This window comes from Pseudophryne corroboree, chromosome 3, assembly GCF_028390025.1.
Source record: "Pseudophryne corroboree isolate aPseCor3 chromosome 3, aPseCor3.hap2, whole genome shotgun sequence".
Lineage (NCBI taxonomy): Eukaryota > Metazoa > Chordata > Amphibia > Anura > Myobatrachidae > Pseudophryne > Pseudophryne corroboree.
This window is the reverse complement of record NC_086446.1, coordinates 67098595-67125602: the sequence shown is the minus strand read 5'-3', so window position 1 is coordinate 67125602 and position 27008 is coordinate 67098595. Positions and strand designations below refer to the sequence as shown.

General features: G+C 43.5%; 1 protein-coding gene across 1 annotated transcript in view; it reads left to right on the top strand.

Moving 5' to 3' along the window:
* Positions 1 to 27008, top strand: part of LOC135057166 (uncharacterized) — a 264057-nt gene that overhangs the window by 83863 nt on the left and 153186 nt on the right. The window contains exons 7-8 of the mRNA XM_063963065.1: positions 17548 to 18024; positions 24851 to 25040. Of these exons, the coding sequence (XP_063819135.1) occupies positions 17548 to 18024; positions 24851 to 25040 (667 nt within the window). The remainder of the gene's footprint in view (positions 1 to 17547; positions 18025 to 24850; positions 25041 to 27008) is intronic.

Below are 27008 nucleotides of genomic sequence, written 5' to 3'. Positions count from 1 at the left end.
ATATTATGAGCACATTATATGATGCACCTTTAGAATTTAGGAAACTATATAATTCCTTAGAAAGATATATTTTCTTGCTTATTACACCAACCGCATCCCAATCACTATTCACTCAATCTTATATGTCCGCCAAGCAGGCAGACAGAGCATTCACTAGATCATCTGCAATCACAGGCTAAGTGGCAAAGTCATTTTCATATATGCAAATTATTTTGCATCTTATTCATTATATCTATAAATAGGACCTCATGTCCTCAAACAAAACAGGTCCTGCAGGTGCGGCGGCCCACCGGGAATCTTCCCTGTGAGCCCTATGGCCAATCCGCCTCTGGGTAGCGGGAGCCGAATGCTGTAAACCCGCCACAGATTGTTGTAAAACCTGTTACATTCTCAGTTTGTGACACCCTAGAAGACATCTGGGATATCATTTCCCTTATAGAATCCACCCAAGGGTGTTCAATTTGAGAAGGTTGAGAGGGTACATGACAATCCAGAGTACATGGGATAGACTCTTCAGGAGAAGAAACACACTCTGCAGCACAAGATACAGAGTCCCTGGACATGGTAATGTGAGATACACAGCCACACAGGAAAATGTCAGACACAGTTTCCCCCCAGAGTACCTTCAGAGAGAGACAGAGTATAAGGAGCCAGCACACACAGCGCCTCAGTAGGCTGTCACATATAAGAAACGTCCGGCGCTGACTGAGTGACCTTAATAAGATACACAGTTATGTCTAAAACACTCTTCCCCTGTCTATAACACCCTGGTAGTGCAGAGATATGCTGGAGTTATGTGGAGGGCAGCGCTCCCTGTCAGCGTCTCTGTAGTGTGTTCTGCAGGGAGAAAATGGCGCTGGTGAGTGCTGGATCCGCTCTGAGGAAGAAGCCCCGCCCCCAGTGATGGAGCGTCTTCCCGCTGCCGAGATTATACTGGCCTGAGGTAAATGTGGTTGCTGACATTGGGATTAGCCCTTGTCAGCTTCTGTATTCCAGTGTAGGGTCTGTGCGTTGGCTCAGGGCGACCCTCACAGCGCTGCACCTTGTACCGCTGAGCCCTCCGGAGCGCAGCTTCACAAGGCTAAGCTCCGACCCTTATGCTGCCATTCTCGCCGGTGACCCGCTTACCGGGGCACCGGCGTCATACTCACCACTCCATCTTCTGGCTCTGTTAGGGGGTGGCGGCCGTTCTGCGGGAGTGAGCGGTCGCCTCGTGGGCTTGCGATCAGCACCCTCAGGAGCTCAGTGTCCTATCAGCGGAGATAGGGGCCATTAACCTCTAGGGCTGGATCCTTCTCCCCCCTAAGTCCCACGAAGCAGGGAGTCTGTTGCCAGCAGTCTCCCTGTACCTAACTCTTTAACAACAACAAAAACCTCCTTGGAGCTCCCCTAGCTGTGACTGGCTCCACCGGGTACATTTTCTAAACTGAGTCTGGTAGGAGAGGCATAGAGGGAGGAGCCAGCCCACACTGTTAAACTCTTTAATACTTCAAAGTTGCATTGGTCAATTGTTTAATGCATATTTTAATTACTTATGCACAGAATAAAAGTTACGTTTTATAGTAATCCCATTTTCTTCTCACTGTTAATATTTATACAATATTTTATCTGAGAGTACTCCCAAAAAGAGTATTTTTGTCTTTTTCTTCTAATTGTAATCAGTTAATCTCAAAATGACATGTACAGTTCCTACTGTGTTGTATTTCGCTGTAACCGACGGCAACATTCACGCAGTGGATCTAAGCAGAAAGTCATTTATGCAGGGTTGCGCACTAGAAATGAACACACACAGCCTAATTTGGACTATAATACTGTCATTGCTATACAGTATTTATATTGTAGCAGGGAGGATAAGAAATATATATTTTTAGCTGCCAGCTAATACAATGCCGGATAATGGGAGTTCTGTTAGTCACTTGTAACTAGGTCCATGACTTTAACCACAGCTTTTGTGAAATTGTATGAACCTCATCCAAGTGTTAGCTTGTCTTTTGTGTTTTTTGGCTGCTGTCACTCATTTAGGTTGGGGGACAAATACTCCAATCGCATTGTGTCTTGTTGCGCTTGATACTCCAATTTGGCAGTTGTTGTTTCTTGAAGTCTGTAAGACATGGCCTACACTGTGTGACTCTAAATAAGATCTACCAATTATGCCACTAGCTTTTATTTACTAAATTGCACTAAAATGATTATTAGAATATTGTTGCTATGAGCAAAAATATTGCGCTGTGCACGCGCAATACTCCGACAGTCATCCATTTGTGATTTTGAGTATTGCATCCCTTACCGAATGAGGGCCGAAATATAATAACTAAGAGTGCACCCACAAAGGAATCTTCTCCCTCCTACAATCCTGTTGGATAACCCCTTAGATAGGTATTTTTATAGTTCAACCAACATAATGACTAACAATAAAAAAAAAAATAATGTCACTGGGATGGTGGTGCTCCCAAGGTTAAGGATTATATGATTATCTCAATCATGTGACCAAGCCTGGAAGGTGAAACGCTCGTCATTTCTGGTTCTTCATGTAACGAAACTCAGAAGGCGAAACATGCATTTCTGGTTCTGCTCACACCATGAGATGGACACTTGCTGCTGATCCAAAGTGTTACTCATGTACCTCACAGTTTTTTTTTGTTTTTTTTAGCCCGAGGTGCGTGGCTTCATCACCCAGTGTCTGTGACCAAACGTGCTGGGGGCGTAGGTTCTTGGACCCTCTCCGAAAGGAGAAGGGCCCCGTTACTCCCCTAACCCTCAGAGCCCAAAGGCCTACTGAGGGAAAAAAGGGACTGTGGGTCCCCCCTTGCCGAAGCGTGGAGGGACCCTCATGTATCCCCAGGGTTGGCCGAAGCTTTCCCCTGGGGACCGAAATCAGCCTCTGGCCCTCCCCAAAAGGAGAGGGCCTCAGCAACTTTAGGAGAGAGGGTGGCCCATAAGTGTCTCACCTAAACCCCAAACAAAACCGTGATGTGACACTACAAAAAACAAAAGTAAGTGCTTGTGCTGTGCATAAGTGCAAAACACGTGCGTGTATAAATAAATAAATAATCCCCAGCCAAAAGGCGGGGGGGGGGGGGGGGAAATAAAAAATTGTCCTTGCCCTACCCAAAAGGCCAGGACAAAGGAAGTGGGTGCAGACAGGAAGGGTTGAAGTGCTAAAGTGCCTTAGTGCAAAGGTGGCTCAAAACCCCAGTGCATTTCCGGCACCCCTGTCCCTTCGTTACAGGGGCACAAAACACCTCGAGCTTCTAGCTGCTCCCGACCACTCAGCCAGACCAAGCTTCATATCCACTCTATGCCAGGGTCAACCCCCAGTACAAGAGAAGATACTAGACCAGGCCATTCTCCACTCCACGCAAGGGGCCCTATTGCATCCCCTTAGAAGGACGGTGGATACTAAGCCCAGTTTTTCTTCCCTCTCGACCAGAGGCATTGCCACACCCCGGCATGGTACTCCACAAGGTGTTTCTCCATTCCACATCTAGGAACCTCTCACGCTCTTAGTGTAAGAACAGATACTCCACCCTGTGTTTCCCTCGAGCAGGTACTACACTTGATCTTAGCCAAAAGGCAGAGAAGCATGTACCTCACAGGTATTCTTTTTTCCTGAGACATTCTCTAATCTGGAACACAATGTTAGCCTCCCTGCAATGCACTGCTGTGTGCCAGGGTGCACCCAGTCCACTTATGGAGAGTATAAACATACCCTTTTACCGGGTTGGGTATTATATCCCGATAGTCAGGATGCCGGCGGTCACATGACCGACCGCGCCATCCCGGCTTTTAAAATGCAGACAGGGGGGGGGGGGCATGGCCTAGCACCGGAGGAGAGCAGTAGCAACTTCCTCTAGGCTCCGGCTTTTGTACCACCTAACTCACCTTCCTGGCCTGCTTCGTGCATCTCTACCTAGCCTCCTGCCATCAACAAGCCAGCATCACGGGACCAGGGAACGCTGTGGAAGCTCTCACTGGTTGCGGCCTGTGTACCACCCTGAAGCCGGGGCCTCAATTTCGGCTCACACTCATCAGATCCTTCGAGAGCTCTGCATCAGAGTCAGATGGGACTGATCCACCTCCCCCTGCACGCTGTGACAGCACCATCGCCCACGGAGGGCCCTGTGAGACCTGCGGGCAGCTGCCTCTGCTCTGACGCACAGCTGGAACCACGAGAAGCGGCCTTACCAAAAGTGCTCCCGGACCAGTGGCCATCTTGTTTTCCTGCACCCGGCGGTTGTTGCGGCGCTGCTCCAGCTCTAGCGCCATCTCCAAGCACTGCCTGGTGGGAAGGCTGACCAAAACGTGGCTGCATAAGCCTGAGGCTGTCCAGAGGGGTGTTGTATATGGGCTGTTAACTCCAGGGAGCCATTTTGCATCCCTGCTTCCTCCCAGCTGCACTAAGAAGTGGTTTGAATGGCGAGGGGTGGGGCGCAAAGTTGGGCCACTAGCTAGTCTGTGGCCTGGCTGCGATCTCCTTGCAGCTTCTGATTTTACATAGCGTGTCTGCCAGCTTCAGGGGAGGATGAGTCCAGTGTACTGCTCATAATATCTACACTCTATACTAGGGGTGGGCAACGTGCGGCCCGCGGGCCGGATGCGGCCCGCGAACCGATCCTGTCCGGCCCCGCTTTCCCACACCACTGTGCAATGACAAGCGGCCCGACTGGCTGAGCCGCTCGTCATTGCGCTACCTAACTCCAAGAAGCGGCGCCGCAGAGGAAATCCCGGTCACGTCACTGGGTCTGCTGACCGGGATTTCCACTGTGAGGTCAGGCGCTGGGCGGCACTGGGGGCGGGGCCACGGCAGGAGCGGGCAGCAGGGACTCCGTGCGGCACAGCGGGCAGCGGGGATCAGGCAGCGGGCCCCGGATCTGCCACTGTGAAAAAAGGTAAAGGAATAAATGCTCAACTTTAAAAGCTGCTATATAGGTTCAGGGGAGGGGATGGTTGGTTAGGAGGGGAGGGACTGCTATATGGGTTTAGGGGAGGATAGAGACTGCTATATAGGTCCAGCAGAGGGGGAGGGGAGAGGGAGGAAGGAGGGAAGGGTAGAGACTGCTATATAGGTCCAGCAGGGAGGGAGGAAGGAAGGAAGGAAGGAAGGGTAAAGACTGCTATATGGGTTTAGGGGAGGATAGAGACTGCTATATAGGTCCAGCAGAGGGGGGGGGGGGGGGGGGGGGGGAGGGAGGAAGGAGGGAAGGGTAGAGACTGCTATATAGGTCCAGCAGGGAGGGAGGAAGGAAGGAAGGAGGGAAGGGTAGAGACTGCTATATGGGTTTAGGGGAGGATAGAGACTGCTATATAGGTCCAGCAGGGGGGGGGGGGGGGGAGGGAGGAAGGAGGGAAGGGTAGAGACTGCTATATAGGTCCAGCGCTATTTTTTTTAATACTGGATTTTTTATTACTGGATTACTTTTTTTTTTAGACATTGTTTTTTGCCTGTAAAAAACTACGTATTTAATGTATATTGTGGTGTATGTTTTTATAGTTATATATATATATATATATTTTTTTTTTTATATATATATATATATATATTTATATATATACACACTATGTTTTTATTGTTATATACATAACTAGGCCTAATTCAGACCTGATCGCTAGCAGGCGATTTTTGCACTGCTGCGATCAGGTAGTCGCCGCCTACAGGGGTGGGGGTAATCGCTGTGCAGGGGTGTGATCGCATCTGCAGAGAGCTGCACAAACAAAAGTTTGTGCAGTCTCTGCACAGCCCAGGACTTACTCTTCCAGTGCGATGATCGAGACCGGAGCGGACGTCAGAAACCTTCCCTTCAAATGCCAGGTTCCGCCTGCGTTTTTCCGGACACTCCTCTAAAACGGTCAGTTGCCACCCACAAACGTCCTCTTACTCTCAATCACCTTGCGATCGCCCGTGCGATCGCTTTGTTCGTACCATCCCGTCGCTGCGGACCGACGCGCCTACACATTGCGGTGCAGTTCAGACCCGATTTACAAGATATTTTGTGTGTGGCCCTCGACTATTCACTGGAAGTGTTAAGCGGCCCCCCAGCTGAAATAATTGCCCACCCCTGCTCTATACATTGCCCACGGTATATCTACCTCTGGGAGCTGCACTACCTTGCAACTTACTTCATTGATAATAACCTGTACCCTTTTCCTGCATGTTCAGTAACTATTCCTCTGGATCTCTCTGGATTGTATTATCCATACCTGCTCTCATACTATTCTATGACATTGATACCAGATTGTTAGTGTGTGATTCTTAAGCCTGGATCTCCCTCTAGGGGCTTACTTGGAGAACTGCATTCTTCTACAATTGATTTCATGATCAGCCTTATTTCTGACTTTTAATCTGGTGTCCTTGTTGGATATGTTTGATTGTCAATATTTTGGAACAAACGGCTTGTCCTGAGTGAATAAGTTTACCGACCTCCTCACAGCCAGATGTACCTGTCGCAGCAATATTTGTCCCCAGTGATGCCCTGAAATTTCTCCCACCCATGCAGTAACGCCTATCAGATAATTAAGCATCTCTACTGCCCACAGTGTCGCTCGAGCTAACATTCCTATTCTTTTCCGCTGTTTAGGTTTTGTTTAGACACTACTATGACAGTGAAACTGGGAACGAAAGCGCCCAGGCTCCCAGTGCTGGTGCAGTTCCCTAAAGCTACCAACATGAATCCAAAGGCCTCTACGTCACCACCAGTGAGGTCATCGAACTCCTCCACATTGTTTAAGCCTACGACTTCTTCTACAACCTCTAGCATAGATATAGACATTGATCCACAAGCTCCTCTGATCACACAATCCATGCTTAAGATGTTCACGGCATTCAGATCCAATATCCTTTCGGGTCTGGAGTCCTCAATTCAAACTATTCGGACTGACTTGGTTGGCAAAGCAAGCCGCCTGGAACATTTGGAGGACAAGATGCAAGAATTAGTGTCATCACACAATGACCGCCTTTCAGCTCATTCCAAGCTGCAGACAGAGAGATGTCTACAATGTGAGATATTATTGCGGATCTTGAGGACAATTTTAAGGGTTTTTTTTTTACCTTATAGCACACGGAACCCCAATTAGTGTACCATGTGTGACACCAAGAGACGAGAGGTACTGTGCGTGACTGTTTACCCTGGCAGGAGGACTTTGGACATAAAGATACCTTTATATGAGGATAATCACACGCTAAGACTCTCTCTCTCACTCTAAAGAAGCACATTGAAGCACAACTGGATTAGAGATATATCACACAATATTGTTGTTACACTTTTGTCTTTTGAGGGACATTGGACTCATCCAGGGATAACTCCATTGGACAAATATTGCGAGAGACTGAAAAAGAATTTCCACACATTTCTGTCGTCCGTATATATTTTTTCTGCTATTTAAGATCTACCATTATTTATCCACTTGCTTTTACTTGAGCAATAGGCAGTGCGCAGTAGAGGAAACACTCAGTTTTTTTATTCCTTTAAATGTCCATGGTTTGAACGTCTAATAAGAGACAATTGGCTTTAGAGACCTTTCATAAAGAAAAGGCGAAAGTGGTATCTGATAGAGTCAAATAACTACCTTTTAACATTAGCTATATATTAATACCGTGTAGCCGTAATGGCTGCTAAACCATGTGCACATGCTACGCACTCCGTACGCTATTTGCGTATGAAGACCTCGCACGTGGTACGCAAATAAAGTACACACGCTGTGCTGGGTGTACGGAATACCCACAGTGAGCATACACACAGACAGTAACCTTTATAAACTTTAAACACAGATTATGCTTACTCTGTAACCCTTGTATGCAACACACTATGATTGAGTTTGTATTGTAAAACCTTACTACTGAAATACTGCAGCGATATAACGCTGCTTAACCTTGTTAATGTAAATGCTGTTAGAGCGATTTAGAATTCAGAAACCCTTTGTACCAGCTAGAGAGACACAGACACCCTGCTGAGGTTCTAACACCTTATGTGAACGTTCTATTTGCAAAAGAATAATACAATACAAGTCATACACTACCAATATAACATAGACTACCTAACCAGATAACTGCACATGAAATACAATAACAGTACAATAACACTTAAGAGAAAGGAGAGAGAAAGAGGAGAGGAGAGAGAGATATGGCTCACAATAACAATAAAGACAATATGATTGCGGAGAACTTACGCACAAGGGAAACAATCACATGCGCCTCTGGATATCCAGCTCCCGATTATCAGTGATGAGAACCGTTGAAGAGAATAGTAGAATGGGAGCTGTATCAGATCGGCTTGTCTTTTTATACCCTACACACAATACAGTACAATGGTCCCTATATTCTTATTGTTCATTGGACACAGGAATTCGTCTCCGCATTATAACAAAAGGTCATAGGTTGATTCATACAGGTGGGCTGTGACTATTTCAAACTGCTCAGGTGGGTGGGAAACTAGGTTTCCCCGCCGCATGGATAATAAAGTGTAAATAATAGTAAAAGTCCATAAACTTCTTATGTCCATAACTATTCGCACGAGCGATTAATCCGCTTCAAACCAACACCGGAATATTGCTAATTAAATACTCTTCCGATGGATACTAAACACCACTGTATAACCCTTGTCTGACCCTTCGTATCAAACAAAGAGGGATCTCTTTGTCTATGAACATGCTACATTAACTAAACTTTCAGATTCTATCAAGGGGACCATAATCTACAAAATACATTATATGGTAAAAATATGTAACGATTGAGTCGCCCGCTAGACGCACACAAACTCTACCGTAAATCTGCATACCGTGCGCCTGCGGGTGCACGCGACTGCGAGTATGCATACGCATGGGAGAGCGCATGTACGCGCAGCGGGGACACGCATGAGGTGCAAATATGGCAGTGTGCATCATGATATTTTTCTGACTTTGACAGTCCACCCTTTGGCAGTCACAAATAACTGCCACTTCCTAAAACATTTCAAAACGAGAAAAATATATGTCAAGTGTGATACATTTCTATGGTTGGGTAGGGGAGGAGAGAAGAAGGTGTGAAAAGGGTATGACCTAGTGAGATAGCAAAAGAATGTGTGTATGAATCCGTGGTTGGGGGGTCATGTATCATCGTGCCGTACGTGTTTTAAATCAAGCTTCAAGGTATTGCGAAGTATACATTTGAATTCCTTCTTATCCCGTATTAAGGGTCTGTGGATGGGCTGTCAAACTTTACCGAGCTCGTTTCGGCTTTTGGTTGCAACAAAATGGGGGAGCACATTTTAGTTGATGATACATGAAATGGGGGGATATGTGATTGCTGATATTTGTGCCTGTATTCCCTATCGACTATGTGTGTCATTACCTGAAGGTTGTAGAGATGAAGATAAGAAACAATTATGGTAAATGCAGTGGTATTCTATGTCAGGTTAATGAACATTTGTCGGTTGAAGTCTTGTCTGGTGTCTGTTGAATGCAGTCTTCTTTGGGCTTTTGCAAAAAGTGCGAGCAAAAGCTTTGTCAATGTCCATAGACTTACAAAAGTGTTGGGCTAGCGTAAATTTAAAATTTCTAGGGAAACTGGGGGTCTATGGCATAGTTCATCAATTATCTGTGTACAAGGTTGTCAAAACTTCTTCTTTAATTCATCTGTTGTCTGTATACAAGATCACCAAATTCCTCTTCCAAGTGGGTCTTTTTACCTTGGAGAAAAACAAAGGAGAAACGGGTGAAAGAAACGGACCGTAGAATCGCATTTTCATCACATCATTGTCTCTATCTTTGGGTCATAAATCAAATCCATTGGAATTACAATTTCCTCACTCCTTAGACTCATTACCCTGGTACTACGTTTGCACTTCGTTAAAGCCTGACCGCATCTAAATATCAAGCCAATCGTTATGACGACACCCAAGATACATAGAAGAAACTTCCCTACATCCATTATGACTCCTTGAGCCCATTCTCCTAAACCAGAGAACCAATTTCGCGGGTTCAACCATGACACCCAACCGGTCAGCTCATTACCCACAGCAGCAAGGGTGAGATTGTGTCTCCTGCGAAATTCCCACTTTAATTGGAGAATGTCGTCCATCTTTTGGTCTATGACCTCGACCGGGTCCTCGGTACTATTCGTAATATAAGTGCAGCATTTCACGCCGTACTGCGTTGCCAGTGTGACACAATATCCACCTGTCACTGCCGTGAGATAATTAAGAACCATCCTATGCTGAACCAGTTCTGTTTTATAAGCTTGGAGCTCCCTTCCAGTATACCTAAAAGTGTCGTCATACATTTCTGTGATATTGTCTAATAAATTTGCAAGCGCAGATATGTATTTATAGTTCAACACTCCTCTTGCAGTGCGAGTGAAGTCTAACGCGAGTAGAACCTGAATCCCGGTGGATTCGTGGATCATGTCAGAGGCCGAATGCTCTGTCCTTTCTGTCAGTTGCCTTTTAACTACGTGCTCGTAATGAGTGTGAGTATAAGGAGCTTGGGCACCACGGTGTATATCTTTCATTTTGGCATGTGATACAGTCATTACTTCAGGCAGTACTTTTCCAATATAACACAATCCTTCAGAGTTTGGGGCAAGCCACTTATACGCCTTCCTCCCGCATATAAAATATGCATCATCGGGGAGAACATATGGGACGGAGTAGGACATAACCATATTACACATCTTCCATGTGAAACCTCCTAACCCTAATTCTCCCATCTGTCTAGTACACGTATCTGTTTGTATGATATGTGCACAGTATCCTGGTGATACCTCTCCAACTCTCATGATTCTACTTCCTAGGGTATACCTATATCGGAAAGATTTTTCCTTACCGGCTATGTGGCGTATAAGCTCTGTATCTGTAGGCATTCTATCTGCTCTATATGAAAAGGTCATGGTTTGGTTACTCCATGACACTTCCCAATTTCCCGGCTTTCAGGGATTGGAAATGTTAAAACATATTAGGGACCTATCCACATGATATTGGTGGAGCTTCAAACTAGGAGGACTGGAGATATTAAACCTCCTGTCCACCGGTCTCCCACCCTTTAGCTCAAGTACCTCCCCTACCGTTAAAGGGAATGGTACTAATCCTGATTTGCTATGGCCTTGAGGTACTTGAGAGCATACCCAACAATCTGTCTGATTTAACACATTACCCACTAAGGAGTGATAGTCACTCAATGGATGCCGGTCCATGTGGATATTAAAACTGGACTGACATTTCTTGATGCACCCATCCTCAACTACATTGTCACAGAGTCTACAGATACAGTTCTCTTTTCAGCTAACAATCCTTCACAATGTTTACAAATAACATGGCTGCTAGATCGTTTCCGGTACTCGCTTTTGCTTGGTGGTTGTGTTGCTATTGGAAATTTACACCTCCGTCTCAGTCATCGGAACCTTTCTGGATCCTTTCTCGACCTCCATGGTACTCTCACCGAAACAGACTGCTCTGGTCAACATCATGGTCAACAGGAAAATCCGTATCACAGTCTCTTGGGGCAAGTCCATCTTACAGGAGGAGAAAAGGAGAAATTTGTAATGGGGGTACAGGAAAACAGTTTGAGGGGGAGAGAAACTTGTTACGACAATTAGTTCTCTAGTCTTGTTGTTCTTCTTGTTCTGCTGTCATCTCAAAGGTGCTGTCTCTCAGTCTTCCAACCGAACATTCCGGTGATGCAATATTCCTTCCAAACCAGCGATCTTTCTGTAAGGAGCAAAAATCTTGCATTACCATTTGTCTAACTGATGTGTGACATACCATCTTTAAAACATGAAAACATGAGAAAGAAGAGGGAGAGGAGAAAAAAAACAACAAGAGAGAGAAAGAACCGTTCATATATGTATATATCACATAAATCAACAATAAACAACAGGAAAAAAAAACATTTTTCAAACATTTTTAAAATATTGTCAGATCATCAGGCTGTCATATCTACATGTCCCATGGTTTCCTTGCGCAGTCCCTCCCACCAGCACCTCCATACTCCACCCTCTGTATCTGGCCAGGATACATTGATGCGGATAGGTCATGCTGGGGTTTGGTAGACTTCTGCAAAGACCAAGCAGATATGCAATGTTTGAGTCCTACCAATAATCGTCAGAGATGGGGAGAGAAAAAGAAACATTTCACAGATACATTTACAACGTTTCACCCGGTCATTCCTGTGTCTTCAGGGAATGACCTCCCAATTTATTAACCGTTACCTCAGGCTTACCATCAGTCCTAATGATCACCTTTCCTGACTACATATCGTGAGTGTGGGCCAAAATTCTTCCTATCTGATCCCTGGTTACAATTTGGTGTGTCCTAACTTTTGCTCATTTTCATGTCTAGGGGGTCTGACTTTATGTGGGCTGTTGCAGTTGCTGGCATAATGCCCTTCTCTTTTACAACGATAACAAATCCTTGAGTACCTCCATGTGCCAATGGCCTGGGGTTTTGGTTGATTTGATGTCTCCTCTAATGCTTGGATGCCCATCGCCATCAACCGCTCTTTCTGTGTTTCTCTGGTTCTTTGACTATTATGGTCATGTTGTTGTCTAGGGGGTGTATATACCTTGTGTGTGTTTTTAGACCTACAATCTCGTGCAACATGACCTTCCCTTAAGCAGTTGTAACAGCTTTTCACCTTTAACTTACCCACAGGGATCTGAGGCTTCTTTGTTTCCCCGTGCTTGATGCTGTTTTGCTCATGCCCAACAGCAGAGTCCCTTAATGCAGTTATTGATTTATCTCTCCAGTATGGATTTGTGATCTGTATCCTTGCTCTCAACACTTCCTTTAAACCATCCATTAGCACAGATACTGCTACTTCTCTGTGCGGTGCACTTGTTTCGATGTTTTCTATACCCGTATACCTAGTCATGTCCTGCAATGCCCGGTGGAAATAATTAGAAGTACTTTCCCCTTCGTTTTGTCTTATGGAAAAGATTTTGTTCCACTCGACAATGGCTGGGAAATATACTTCTAACTGTTGGTTGATCTGCTTAATACATTCCTGATTGTGTTCCTCCGTACAAGGTACCTCCGTGTCTAATTTACAATCAGCAATAAATTTCGCAGGGTCAACACTGGAGGGCAAACATGCCCTCAGCACTGTCCGCCACTCTTTGTTGGTGGGTTCTGTGGAGTTTCCTAGTTCTTTAATAAATCTTTGACATGTAACTAGATCTTCCCTAGGATCAGGGAATTCAGACATAATTGATCTCAATTCGGTCCGGGACCAGGGACAGCGCATTGCACTGTCCTTGACGGGAATGGTTCCCTGATCGTCAGTCTTCCCATTGGGGACTGTGATCACCCTGACAGGACTAAACTCAATTACATCACCTTGTTTTGGTCTTACAATATGGGGTACATTTGTTTGTGCGTGATATAAAACATTGTACGTACCTGTGGACATGACCTCACCTGACCCTCCGTTAGGGGGTTTGATTATTGCCTTTACCGATTTGGTCGCGTCCACCTGGATGTCTTGTGTGATGGCTGCTGGTAAAGGTGCCGACATCGTACTGGGCTCACTCTCTTGCTTGTAGTCCTGAGGGAAGTTTAACATGGGGTGCGACTTGCATAGGTTAATAGTTGTACATTTAACAGTATTACAATTATCATTGTTATGTTTATTACAATTATTCTTATCATCTATAATACAGTTGCTAAGTGCATTTTTATTGTACAACATTGTGCCTTTCTCCGCAACCATAATCCTCTCCATTGCCATGTCTCTCCTCCCAAGATGAGAGTCAGATATGTCAGTTAACTCTCTTTGCATTTCACTTTCCTGTTGCCACAATTTTAAACAATCATAATGTTTGATCCGTCTCTACTGATTTAATAAGACCTATCCTTCTCCTTAGATTTAGTAACACATCTGGGCTAAAGCTGCCTACTCTTGGGAACTTCTCCCCGTCATGTACAGTCATTCTCTCCCATTCATCACATAAAACCTCTGTGTGTGAACCGTATTTTTCACACATTACATACCTTGCCGACCCGATTGGTCGGTTTACTGAATCAACCCGAACCGAGGTTGATCGTCCCCTACCCGAACAACTGGCCCCCATAACTTGCAGGTGTTGCTTTCACTACCTCTGACCTTCAATCAGGGTCTTCAGCGAACCCTTAGAAAAACCAAAATGTTCAAGATAGGCCAACGGTGGCGGTTTACCGAGTACCCCACTCACTCGCCCACGCCGACCAATACGACCTACACACTGCTCTAGTGCTGGCGTACTCGACCCAGGGCCACTGCGACCTGAACCTCTATTTACTGGAACATGTGAGGGTGATCCGCAGAGCACTTACTCTTTCCAGTAACTATTGGTTGCTGGATAGTTCCTTAGTGACCAGCGAACTTCCCTTAAAATAAAAAATTACACAAATCACGTTAGAATGTACAAATAGTGTTTATGACCCCTTGCGTACACAAATGGCACTGGGTCAGATTACTAACTAATGCACACAATTACGTGCGGTACAATCGTTCAGCACATAAGCAACTAATCTTATGTACGGAGCGACCAACGGAATCGAAAATTTCGGCTGCGAATTCCTTCAGCATGAGCTTTACTGGCCTATATGGGTTCTGCACCAACCCCCTGGGTTGTGCTCTTTTTTCTATTTATAGCGGACTTCCTTGTCTGCTGTACCTGGACCTCCTGGTCTGTGCTACAGTATGACCTCCTGGTCTGCTATACTCTAATGCTCAAATTTTATGTTTAACAAGGGATGCCTCCCTAGCCACCATGCACGTCACTTACATGTATGTACCTCACGAGAACTCGACTTCTTGTGGTTCAACCTCAAAAATTGTAGAATTTATATATGCAAACACTCACTCACCACATGTACACTTTACTTTCGTTTCTATTTCTATTTCTGCGCAGAAATTTCTTTCCTTTAGACCAGATGAGTTGCAAATTGGAGAAGGATCTATTAGCTTAAATTTCGGACGCTAAAATTGACTTGCGCTACTTATCGCGTTGCCACCTTTTCGCCTGTTAAAATAATACTATCGTGTGACTTGAGTTACGTGGGTGTACCCGGACGCTCCGTTGCGTAATATACGCTGCGTGCGTCGGCCTTTGGGTTGTGTACGCGAGTCTCAGCTTTTTGTTAGAGACACGTGTACGCAAGGCAGATATCCACCGTAACACAATTAACACGTTTATCAATGTAGGTGATCCTCGATCATCTACCGAGCACCACACAGATCTCTCCTTGTATCTTTAGGCAAAGCTGTGTGTGTGTTTTACAAATTACCCCTTAATGTATCATTTTTACTCTTTAAGTACCAATAGCAACAAATCTTTCTCAGCACGTTATCAATTATGAAATGGCAACCAGGAAAGTGAGATGTGAAGATTACACAAATGAACATGCAATTCTAAATTAATCTAATAACATATATTGATGTAAGCACACGCATATAGATATTACATATATGAGACCCTATTCAGTGCTTCTAATTTGCATATGAATGTGCAATTTCTTTCACTGCTGGGAGAGAGAAAAAAAAACAACAAACCAGTCCCACAGGTCATTTGCATTTCAATGGCCATCCTACAAGTAGCAGCGTTAAAACAGGTTCTTGAAGAGAGACAGTTACCAAAAAAAAAACTACTTGTGTATTTCTTAAATCAAATATTTAATTTATTATTAACTGTTATTAAACTCTATCTGAACTACTTATGATTGACTATGATATGGACTAAACAAATGCATTAAAAAAAAACTCATTAAATGATGATTTCTTTTTGACAGTGGATGGCTGATTATTTCCTGAGTCAACTGAAAATCAGCCGTTCAAAAAAAAATTGACCTTCCCAAAATGGCCGCTGCTCCTCCCCCATCCATGAGGTTTACACAAAATGGGGGACAGACCTTTTGTCACAAAGAAAAATCATCATGCCAGCCCCTTTTAGTTATCACGCTATGCAGAGCGATTAAAAATAATTTTAAATCTATTTAAACAGACAAACCATCCAATCTGCGTGTGCAGTTGGCACCAAATAGAAATAAAAACCAGATTTACAAAGACAATAGCTTAAGGTTCCTACCTTCTTCGGATTCCACCAGCATCCCTACAGACCAAAAGAATCAGACGCAGACTCTCATCTGATCAGCACTATATCTACCTTTTCCTCCCTTTGCTGATCGATAAAAGTCTGCGCCTTTTTCGCCTGACTGCGGATATGAGATGGACCGGACTTGCCCCCACTTGATAGAGTCAAATAACTACCTTTTAACATTAGCTATATATTAATACCGTGTAGCCGTAATGGCTGCTAAACCATGTGCACATGCTACGCACTCCGTACGCTATTTGCGTATGAAGACCTCGCACGTGGTACGCAAATAAAGTACACACGCTGTGCTGGGTGTACGGAATACCCACAGTGAGCATACACACAGACAGTAACCTTTATAAACTTTAAACACAGATTATGCTTACTCTGTAACCCTTGTATGCAACACACTATGATTGAGTTTGTATTGTAAAACCTTACTACTGAAATACTGCAGCGATATAACGCTGCTTAACCTTGTTAATGTAAATGCTGTTAGAGCGATTTAGAATTCAGAAACCCTTTGTACCAGCTAGAGAGACACAGACACCCTGCTGAGGTTCTAACACCTTATGTGAACGTTCTATTTGCAAAAGAATAATACAATACAAGTCATACACTACCAATATAACATAGACTACCTAACCAGATAACTGCACATGAAATACAATAACAGTACAATAACACTTAAGAGAAAGAGGAGAGGAGAGAGAGATATGGCTCACAATAACAATAAAGACAATATGATTGCGGAGAACTTACGCACAAGGGAAACAATCACATGCGCCTCTGGATATCCAGCTCCCGATTATCAGTGATGAGAACCGTTGAAGAGAATAGTAGAATGGGAGCTGTATCAGATCGGCTTGTCTTTTTATACCCTACACACAATACAGTACAATGGTCCCTATATTCTTATTGTTCATTGGACACAGGAATTCGTCTCCGCATTATAACAAAAGGTCATAGGTTGATTCATACAGGTGGGCTGTGACTATTTCAAACTGCTCAGGTGGGTGGGAAACTAGGTTTCCCCGCCGCATGGATAATAAAGTGTAAATAATAGTAAAAGTCCATAAACTTCTTATGTCCATAACTATTCGCACGAGCGATTAATCCGCTTCAAACCAACACCGGAATATTGCTAATTAAATACTCTTCCGATGGATACTAAACACCACTGTATAACCCTTGTCTGACCCTTCGTATCAAACAAAGAGGGATCTCTTTGTCTATGAACATGCTACATTAACTAAACTTTCAGATTCTATCAAGGGGACCATAATCTACAAAATACATTATATGGTAAAAATATGTAACGATTGAGTCGCCCGCTAGACGCACACAAACTCTACCGTAAATCCGCATACCGTGCGCCTGCGGGTGCACGCGACTGCGAGTATGCATACGCACGGGAGAGCGCATGTACGCGCAGCGGGGACACGCATGAGGTGCAAATATGGCAGTGTGCATCATGATATTTTTCTGACTTTGACATATCCCTTCAGGAAACCCAGTTCTCCTCTATTGACCCTCCCCTCTTTCAGAATTCTCGCTATCCTACGAGTTATTTTGCAAATGGACCTCTTAAAAGACATGGTGTGGCAATTCTGTTTCATAACTCTGTCCATTTTGAGTTGTCTCATCAAACCTCCGATAAGGATGGTCATTATTTGATCTTAGTTGGGAAGCTGGAGGATAAAGAAATAACGATAGTGTCTTTGTATGCCCCAAACTCCCGGCAAATTCCTTTTCTGTGGAAACTGTTTGAGACTTCGCATAAAGTTCAGAAGGGCCATTTAGTTATTATAGGTGATTTTAATTTGGACCCTGATGGAAAAATTGATAAAGCTCTGTCCTCTAAGGGCTCAACTCTAAACCTAGACTCCACAAACAAGCTGCAACTCTTATTGGCGGAGTTCGATGTCTATGATGTTTGGCATATTCGCCCTCCTACTGTGAAGGACTATACTTTCTTTTCTCATGTACATAACTCCTATTCTCTTATTGATTTTATTTTATTCGATAAATGGTTGTTGCAACATACTCGTAAATCCACTATTAGCCCAGTAGTTAGGTCTGATCATGCGGCAGTAACCTGGTCGTGGGACTGCTATACTTCTATACTTCAAAACTCCCTCCACGCCCTTGGCGATTCCCAGAGTACTTATTAACCTTCCCCGAAGCACTCACATCTATCACTGATATGTTGTCTTCCTATCTAGCCACAAACTCCCCTGCCGACACCTCGGTACCCACTTACTGGTGCGCCTTGAAGGCTGTCCTGTGAGGCTCGGTTATCCAGGTAGGGGCCCGATTACAAAGACAAGATCTTAAACAACAATCTTATCTAGAAGAGAGACTACTCCAAGTAGAATCTCTGAATAGAGCCCAACCTACTCGCTCTTTGAAACGTGAATTAGTCTCAATTCATAATCAACTCCATGTACTGTTCCTAAATCACATGAAACACCCATATGTTAAAATTCAACAACGGTTTTATTCCTTGGATAACAAAGCGGGTACATTTCTAGCACGTAAGATTAGATTGAAGCAGACTAGGAATAGAATTAAAAATATACGATCCTCCGAGGGGAATTTGGTGCACAAACAGATATTGCAGAAGCTTTTGCCTGCTGCTATGAGAAATTATATAATTGAATGTCTGACCCTTCTTTAATTCAACCTAATTCTTCTATAATCTCTTCCTTTTTAAACAACATACACCTCCCTAGACTTCCATCTGCAGCTCTAGATGCATTACTTACAGTTGACTGGTGAGGAAATAAAACAGTCATTGCCACATTGCCAATGGGTAAATCCCCGGGACATGACGGTTCTACCAATTCCTTTTACAAAAAATTTGCTTTTGACTTGATACCAATGACAGGCCGAAAGATGTTGACCAGCTGAGAGTGTGGACCTTCCATTATACCGTTTAGGTATGAACTGACTTTATTTTTACAAAAACCTTTTTGCTGTTTTAGTATTGTTTAAGCAATTGGAATTTTTCTTTTGTTTTTTTGGGTGCCTAAGTCATGCTGCTATAACATCTGATAGACTTTGTACACCTTTTATCTTGTTTTGTCATACCCGAATGTGTGGGGCGTTTTTTAATAAAATAATTTTTTATCTGGACTTATCATGATTGAAACTTTTGTTTTGATGTCCTCTCTGGAAAATCCACATATGGGGATGAAATGACGATAAACGATTGACCATCTAAAGAAACCCAGATGCGTCTGAGTACAACCTTTCCTTCCGTGAGTAGGGTACGCCTTACATTCATCCTGTAAAGTGTAAAAGAAACCTTTATGTGCTTCTACTTTACCGCTTTTGTGTGAGTGAGGTACGCCTATTCTCTTGGTAAAGAGGGTCATCACCAAAATTGATGCTTTCTGGCACAGTGGTGGATAAAAGATACCTTTATAGGTCTATACCTATCGTTTGGAAAGTGAGTTGGGGTACGCCTCTTCGGTGGACTAATATTGTCTTTTCCGTGTGAATGTGTACGTCATTAAGAGAGACTTTTCGATTATCAAAATGTTATTACACAAACATACATCATTTTATTTTCATGTCAACATTCATATGAGAGGAGAAAGAGGAGAACACTTCCAGACGCGCTGTCACAGCTGCCAGCAAGGGATTGTCAGTCCCAAAGAAAGAGTTTTAACAACAAAATATACTGAAGCTGGCGCTGGCTGCCTTTCCAATAATTAAAACAATTAAACAACTATGGATGATGAAAAAGATATTTAGATTTATTACTAAACACTAATTAATAAAAACATGAATAAAATCAAGAAACAAATTCATATAAAGTTAGGGCATAAATGGAGCTGAAAAGATTTAGAATGTGCTGCTAAATGAATGTCCACTGGGGATCCCGGACTGGAACGCTGGACCAAAAGTTCCCTGGGGAAATAAGTTGAATTACAGCTGGTTTTACCCGTATAATCGGAGACTTCCAAATGCTTTGTAGAAAACAGCAAGCACGCTGTATCACTTGAATCCAAGCTGGGTCTCTCCGAATGGTGCTGTAGTGTTGAAGTCCCACAGGGAATGGTTCCAAAGCAAATGTTCCAAAGTATAGTTAGTACATGTCCATATCTGGATCCTGATGTAATGTGGAGTATTTGTATTTAAGCAGCTTCTTCACACTTAACGCGTTTCCCTAGGCACGGTCACCTAGCTTCATCAGAAGTAAAGCTCCCTCTAATTCAGGGATCTATTTAAACCCTGTTTGATCACCTGATGCCCAACAGGTGTGTGGCAATCAAATATCTATCATCCATAGTTTTTATAAAAATAATGCTTTTACAACATGACTGATCCCATTAGAAAAATAGAGCGATGTGTAGGAGGCAAACCAACAAGAAAGATGCATATATAATGTGACATATGAACATAAATAAGATAAAAATAAAGTAGACAGGATGTCAGAGGTCAGTGCGGTCACGTGACCTAATTCTAAACTCAGAGGTTTTACTGATTTTTATATATCTCTCATAGATCTCTTTAACATACTGTATATATGTATATCTCAGGTCCCCAAACATTACCTGAGATGATAGTATCCTTTCTGGGTACTTAGTATCCCGGTCTAGTTGCTCCGTATTGCGGCTCCGTGTCACCCGGTCACGTGACCATCTTCGGCGGAAGCAGCTCGGTTGCCTAGTAACCCGAGTCAGCTCCCATACGCCGCATCCGGCCCGTGGTTGGTGTGGTTGCTTAGCAATCCCAATGCTCGTCATCGCGATACGCGATGACGTCATTCGCCTGACACGTGACCCCCAAATACGGAACTCTCAGACGAGGATACCAAAACTAAATTGCCCAACTGTGGGCATGAGAAAAAGGACGGGAAACCATATTAATAGGGAATAGAGAAGGTGATACATGAATATATATATATATCTCATATGCGGAAGCTTCCAATTATATTACATTAATCCATAATCTCGTTCTCAATCCTCAGATGTCATCTGCCGTCAAAGATGGAATACATACATCAGTTACATTGATCAAATGAAACTTATATAAATTATATAATAAGCTTCATAAAATAATTATACATATTATCATTCAGTCGTCCTATGCATCAGATATTTATTATTTCTCCTTAGAGTATATATATTACGCACTTAATATTTCGAAAAGTCATCATTATTCCCCCTCCAAGATGATAAGGGACATATAGGGAACAGTGATATTATGAATGATCACTATTAGTGACACTTCATAGTACAGGATTTATTGCAATGATAAAAAAGATATCTCAAGGAATAGAGAAACTAGTCATTCCACATTTTAATATAACCCACTAGATGTAAGAAGAGGGGAGGGCGGGGGGGGGGGGGGGAAAGAGGGGGGGGGGGGGGGGAGAAGGGGAGGGGGGGGGAAGGGAAAAAAGGGTCAAATGAAAGGGACATACCAAAAAGGACTTTTGTTATCTCCAAAGCTTGTTGTCCTCGCTATGATAGGGTGGTCGTCCGGCCGTGGAGGGTCCCCTATTAATAGGGGTGTCCCAATTCTCCCAAGTTGTTCTGGAAGTACGCTCAACCTGGGCGCGCTCACAGGGATAAACCACCGTCCCGTCCAGGCTTTACGTGGTAGCCTCCACGGCCAAACAAACCACAAACAGGTGTCACAGAATTGTCACCTGTACTAACCATAGCTAAGGAACAGTCAAGCTTTGATGGAATTGGAGATCTACAAATTTTAAATCACTATGTTTAGTTCCATTGTCTCGTTTAACCCAGTCGGATGTACTGAGTTAAACTGTAACATCCAATATATCTCTCTCTTACATAAAGTGGTATACCTATCACCACCCCTCGCAGTGGGTGCCACATGTTCTAAAGCTATAATGGAAAGGCATCCAGGGTCTTTCTGATGTATATTTAGGAAATGTCTAGATACACTGTGTTTAGGAAAACCTTTGACAATGTTTCTTTTATGCTCACATCCATTTCTTTCATTCTTTCACATAATTATTTTTTATTTCTCGGTGCTTTTTATTTACAGGTGATGGGCACTGCCATGGGGACCAGGTTCGCGCCCAGCTATGCCAACCTATACATGGGGGAGTTTGAACAAACCCATGTGTGGGATGGCGGCTGGGCGGAGAACTTGGTCCTCTATGGGCGCTATATTGATGATTTGTTTATTATTTGGGATGGGGACCTTGATTCTGCGACACGTTTTATTGAGTCTCTTTCTTGTAATGAATATAATCTTTCATTTACTTCCACTTTTCATACTTCTAAAATTAATTTTCTGGATATAAATCTTGAGATTATTAACGATAAAATAGTCACATCCACATTTAACAAAAAAACCAACACTAATTCCTATTTGCTTGACTGTTCCTTAGCTATGGTTAGTACAGGTGACAATTCTGTGACACCTGTTTGTGGTTTGTTTGGCCGTGGAGGCTACCACGTAAAGCCTGGACGGGACGGTGGTTTATCCCTGTGAGCGCGCCCAGGTTGAGCGTACTTCCAGAACAACTTGGGAGAATTGGGACACCCCTATTAATAGGGGACCCTCCACGGCCGGACGACCACCCTATCATAGCGAGGACAACAAGCTTTGGAGATAACAAAAGTCCTTTTTGGTATGTCCCTTTCATTTGTCCCTTTTTTCCCTTCCCCCACCCCCGCCCTCCCCTCTTCTTACATCTAGTGGGTTATATTAAAATGTGGAATGACTAGTTTCTCTATTCCTTGAGATATCTTTTTATCATTGCAATAAATCCTGTACTATGAAGTGTCACTAATAGTGATCATTCATAATATCACTGTTCCCTATATGTCCCTTATCATCTTGGAGGGGGAATAATGATGACTTTTCGAAATATTAAGTGCGTAATATATATACTCTAAGGAGAAATAATAAATATCTGATGCATAGGACGACTGAATGATAATATGTATAATTATTTTATGAAGCTTATTATATAATTTATATAAGTTTCATTTGATCAATGTAACTGATGTATGTATTCCATCTTTGACGGCAGATGACATCTGAGGATTGAGAACGAGATTATGGATTAATGTAATATAATTGGAAGCTTCCGCATATGAGATATATATATATATTCATGTATCACCTTCTCTATTCCCTATTAATATGGTTTCCCGTCCTTTTTCTCATGCCCACAGTTGGGCAATTTAGTTTTGGTATCCTCGTCTGAGAGTTCCGTATTTGGGGGTCACGTGTCAGGCGAATGACGTCATCGCGTATCGCGATGACGAGCATTGGGATTGCTAAGCAACCACACCAGCCACGGGCCGGATGCGGCGTATGGGAGCTGACTCGGGTTACTAGGCAACCGAGCTGCTTCCGCCGAAGATGGTCACGTGACCGGGTGACACGGAGCCGCAATACGGAGCAACTAGACCGGGATACTAAGTACCCAGAAAGGATACTATCATCTCAGGTAATGTTTGGGGACCTGAGATATACATATATACAGTATGTTAAAGAGATCTATGAGAGATATATAAAAATCAGTAAAACCTCTGAGTTTAGAATTAGGTCACGTGACCGCACTGACCTCTGACATCCTGTCTACTTTATTTTTATCTTATTTATGTTCATATGTCACATTATATATGCATCTTTCTTGTTGGTTTGCCTCCTACACATCGCTCTATTTATCTAATGGGATCAGTCATGTTGTAAAAGCATTATTTTTATAAAAACTATGGATGATAGATATTTGATTGCCACACACCTGTTGGGCATCAGGTGATCAAACAGGGTTTAAATAGATCCCTGAATTAGAGGGAGCTTTACTTCTGATGAAGCTAGGTGACCGTGCCTAGGGAAACGCGTTAAGTGTGAAGAAGCTGCTTAAATACAAATACTCCACATTACATCAGGATCCAGATATGGACATGTACTAACTATACTTTGGAACATTTGCTTTGGAACCATTCCCTGTGGGACTTCAACACTACAGCACCATTCGGAGAGACCCAGCTTGGATTCAAGTGATACAGCGTGCTTGCTGTCTTCTACAAAGCATTTGGAAGTCTCCGATTATACGGGTAAAACCAGCTGTAATTCAACTTATTTCCCCAGGGAACTTTTGGTCCAGCGTTCCAGTCCGGGATCCCCAGTGGACATTCATTTAGCAGCACATTCTAAATCTTTTCAGCTCCATTTATGCCCTAACTTTATATGAATTTGTTTCTTGATTTTATTCATGTTTTTATTAATTAGTGTTTAGTAATAAATCTAAATATCTTTTTCATCATCCATAGTTGTTTAATTGTTTTAATTATTGGAAAGGCAGCCAGCGCCAGCTTCAGTATATTTTGTTCATATGAGAGGAGAGCCTGTTTTCAGAAGAAAGAAGAAGGTTACCCAAGTTGTGGTGTGGAGATCCAATATATCTGCATACCCCAGGGACGTGTTGCTGAGTATACATATATATTTTTGTTTATTAAGCGCCTGCTATCTTGAATCCCACAAATGTGTATTTAAATCTGTTGTATTATTTGAACTTTTGGTGAGGTTCTGTTGTGGTGAATCAGCCCGCGGGCTGCTTTTTAGTGCACCATTTTGCTAGGGATTCACAATCCAATCTGTCCTTTTCTTACTACCCTTTATAGATATGCCACTGACCGTGGGTCACTGCCCACAGAAATGCTACAAGCCCGGATCATTAATATCCACAAACAGGGAAAGGACCCATCACTGTGCTCAAACTACAGGCCCATAGCACTCCTTAACACAGATTTAAAGATTTACTCTAAGCTCATAGCTAATAGATTGTCTCCTCTTATTCCCCAGCTCGTACATCCTGACCACGTAGGCTTTGTGAGGGGCAGACAAGCTTCCGATAATACGAGAAGAGTATTTGATTTGGCGGAATACCTCGTAGAAGTGTGTGGGGGGGAATCTGTTTTTCTCTCCTTAGACACTGAGAAAACGTTCGACTACCTACACTGGGGATTCCTTAAAGAGGTGTCATTGAAGACAGGTATCCAAGGGCCGATTGTATCTTCAATATTAGCATTATATAGCATCCCCTCAGCCTCGGTGTTTAGTAATGGTTTCACGTCCTCTCCCTTTTTAATTTCAAATAGCACCAGGCAGGGATGCCCCTAATGTATGTTCTTGCCATAGAACCTTTAGCAGCCCTTTTGAGACAATCTTCACTTTTTCCGGGAGTATGTGTGGGCTCCACTAGACATAAATTGAGTCTCTTTGCAGACAACGTTCTTGTCTTCATTACTGATCCTGACACTTCGTTCCCTGTTCTTTTAGATGTGATTAAACGCTATAGTGAAGCCTCTTATTATAAACACAATACATCTAAAATGGAAGCTTTACCGTTGGGGTATATGCAATTAGCGGCGAATCGCGGCAATTTTTCGGCCGTTTTTTAATTCGACACAATTCGACCGTCTAATTTCGGCAAGTGGGTGCCGAAATTGACCATATTCAATAAAAAACGGATTCGACAGTCCCGCTGACGAAAAACGGCCGATTTGACGGATTTTGTTCCGATTTTTAAAAAACGGGAAAAAACCCGAAAAAAAATTGCGTGGGGTCCCCCCTCCAAAGCATAACCAGCCTCGGGCTCTTCGAGCTGGTCCTGGTTCTAAAAATCCGGGGGGAAAATGGACAGGGGATCCCCCGTATTTTTAAAACCAGCACAGGGCTCTGCGCCTGGTGCTGGTGCAAAAAATACGGGGGACAAAAAGAGTAGGGGTCCCCCGTATTTTTTACACCAGCATCGGGCTCCACTAGCTGGACAGATAATGCCACAGCCGGGGGTCACTTTTATACAGCGCCCTGCGGCCGTGGCATTAAATATCCAACTAGTCACCCCTGGCCGGGGTACCCTGGGGGAGTGGGGACCCCTTCAATCAAGGGGTCCCCCCCCAGCCACCCAAGGGCCAGGGGTGAAGCCCGAGGCTGTCCCCCCCATCCAAGGGCTGCGGATGGGGGGCTGATAGCCTTGAGAAAATGACAAGAATATTGTTTTTTCCTGTAGTACTACAAGTCCCAGCAAGCCTCCCCCGCAAGCTGGTACTTGGAGAACCACAAGTACCAGCATGCAGGAGAAAAATGGGCCCGCTGGTACCTGTAGTACTACTGGAAAAAAAATACCCAAATAAAAACAGGAGACACACACCTTGAGAGTAAAACTTTATTGCACACCTGCCGACACACACATACTTACCTATATTGACCCGCCGACTGCGACGTCTCCTGATCCGACGATCCGGGGTACCTGTGAATAAAATTATACTCACCTCAATCCAGTGTCCAGATATAAATCCTCGTACTTGGCAAAAAAAAAAACCGAACACCTGGACCAGCGGACTGAAAGGGGTCCCATGTTTACACATGGGACCCCTTTCCCCGAATGCCGGGACCCCACGTGACTCCTGTCACAGAGGTCCCTTCAGCCAATCATCTCATTGCAAGTACAGACCATCAGGAAAGAGATTAGTACATAATTCTCTTCAGGTACAATCATTTCCAGGCGCACTTGTAAAAACCCATTGTTAATCTTGTTCATGTGAAGTCGTTTGGAGGTACTTCATTTACAGGTTGCAGCCCACACGAAATATCCGTACACACGAGCGCCATTTATCTGTTTTGTATATTTCATACGTTAATACCTCTTCATTTGGCCAGCTCTGTATATGGGTATTTTAGACCACCGTGCAGATAGAGATACTAGGGCCCACCTGGTATTCTCGCAACTTTCACATACCACAGAGACGCATGAGACTGTCAGCAAGTTTTGTGACATTTTTCTGAAATTAGATAAACTAGTGGCCAGGGAATCAAAGGTGTGGTGGGATAGAAAATCATTAGAATGGTATCTAGAACATAACCTAATCCCCAAAGGACTAAAAATTAAGGTCCCTACACAAAACAATGAGAATTCCGATTTCATGAAGAAGTGGGACTCCATACTACACAACTGTTC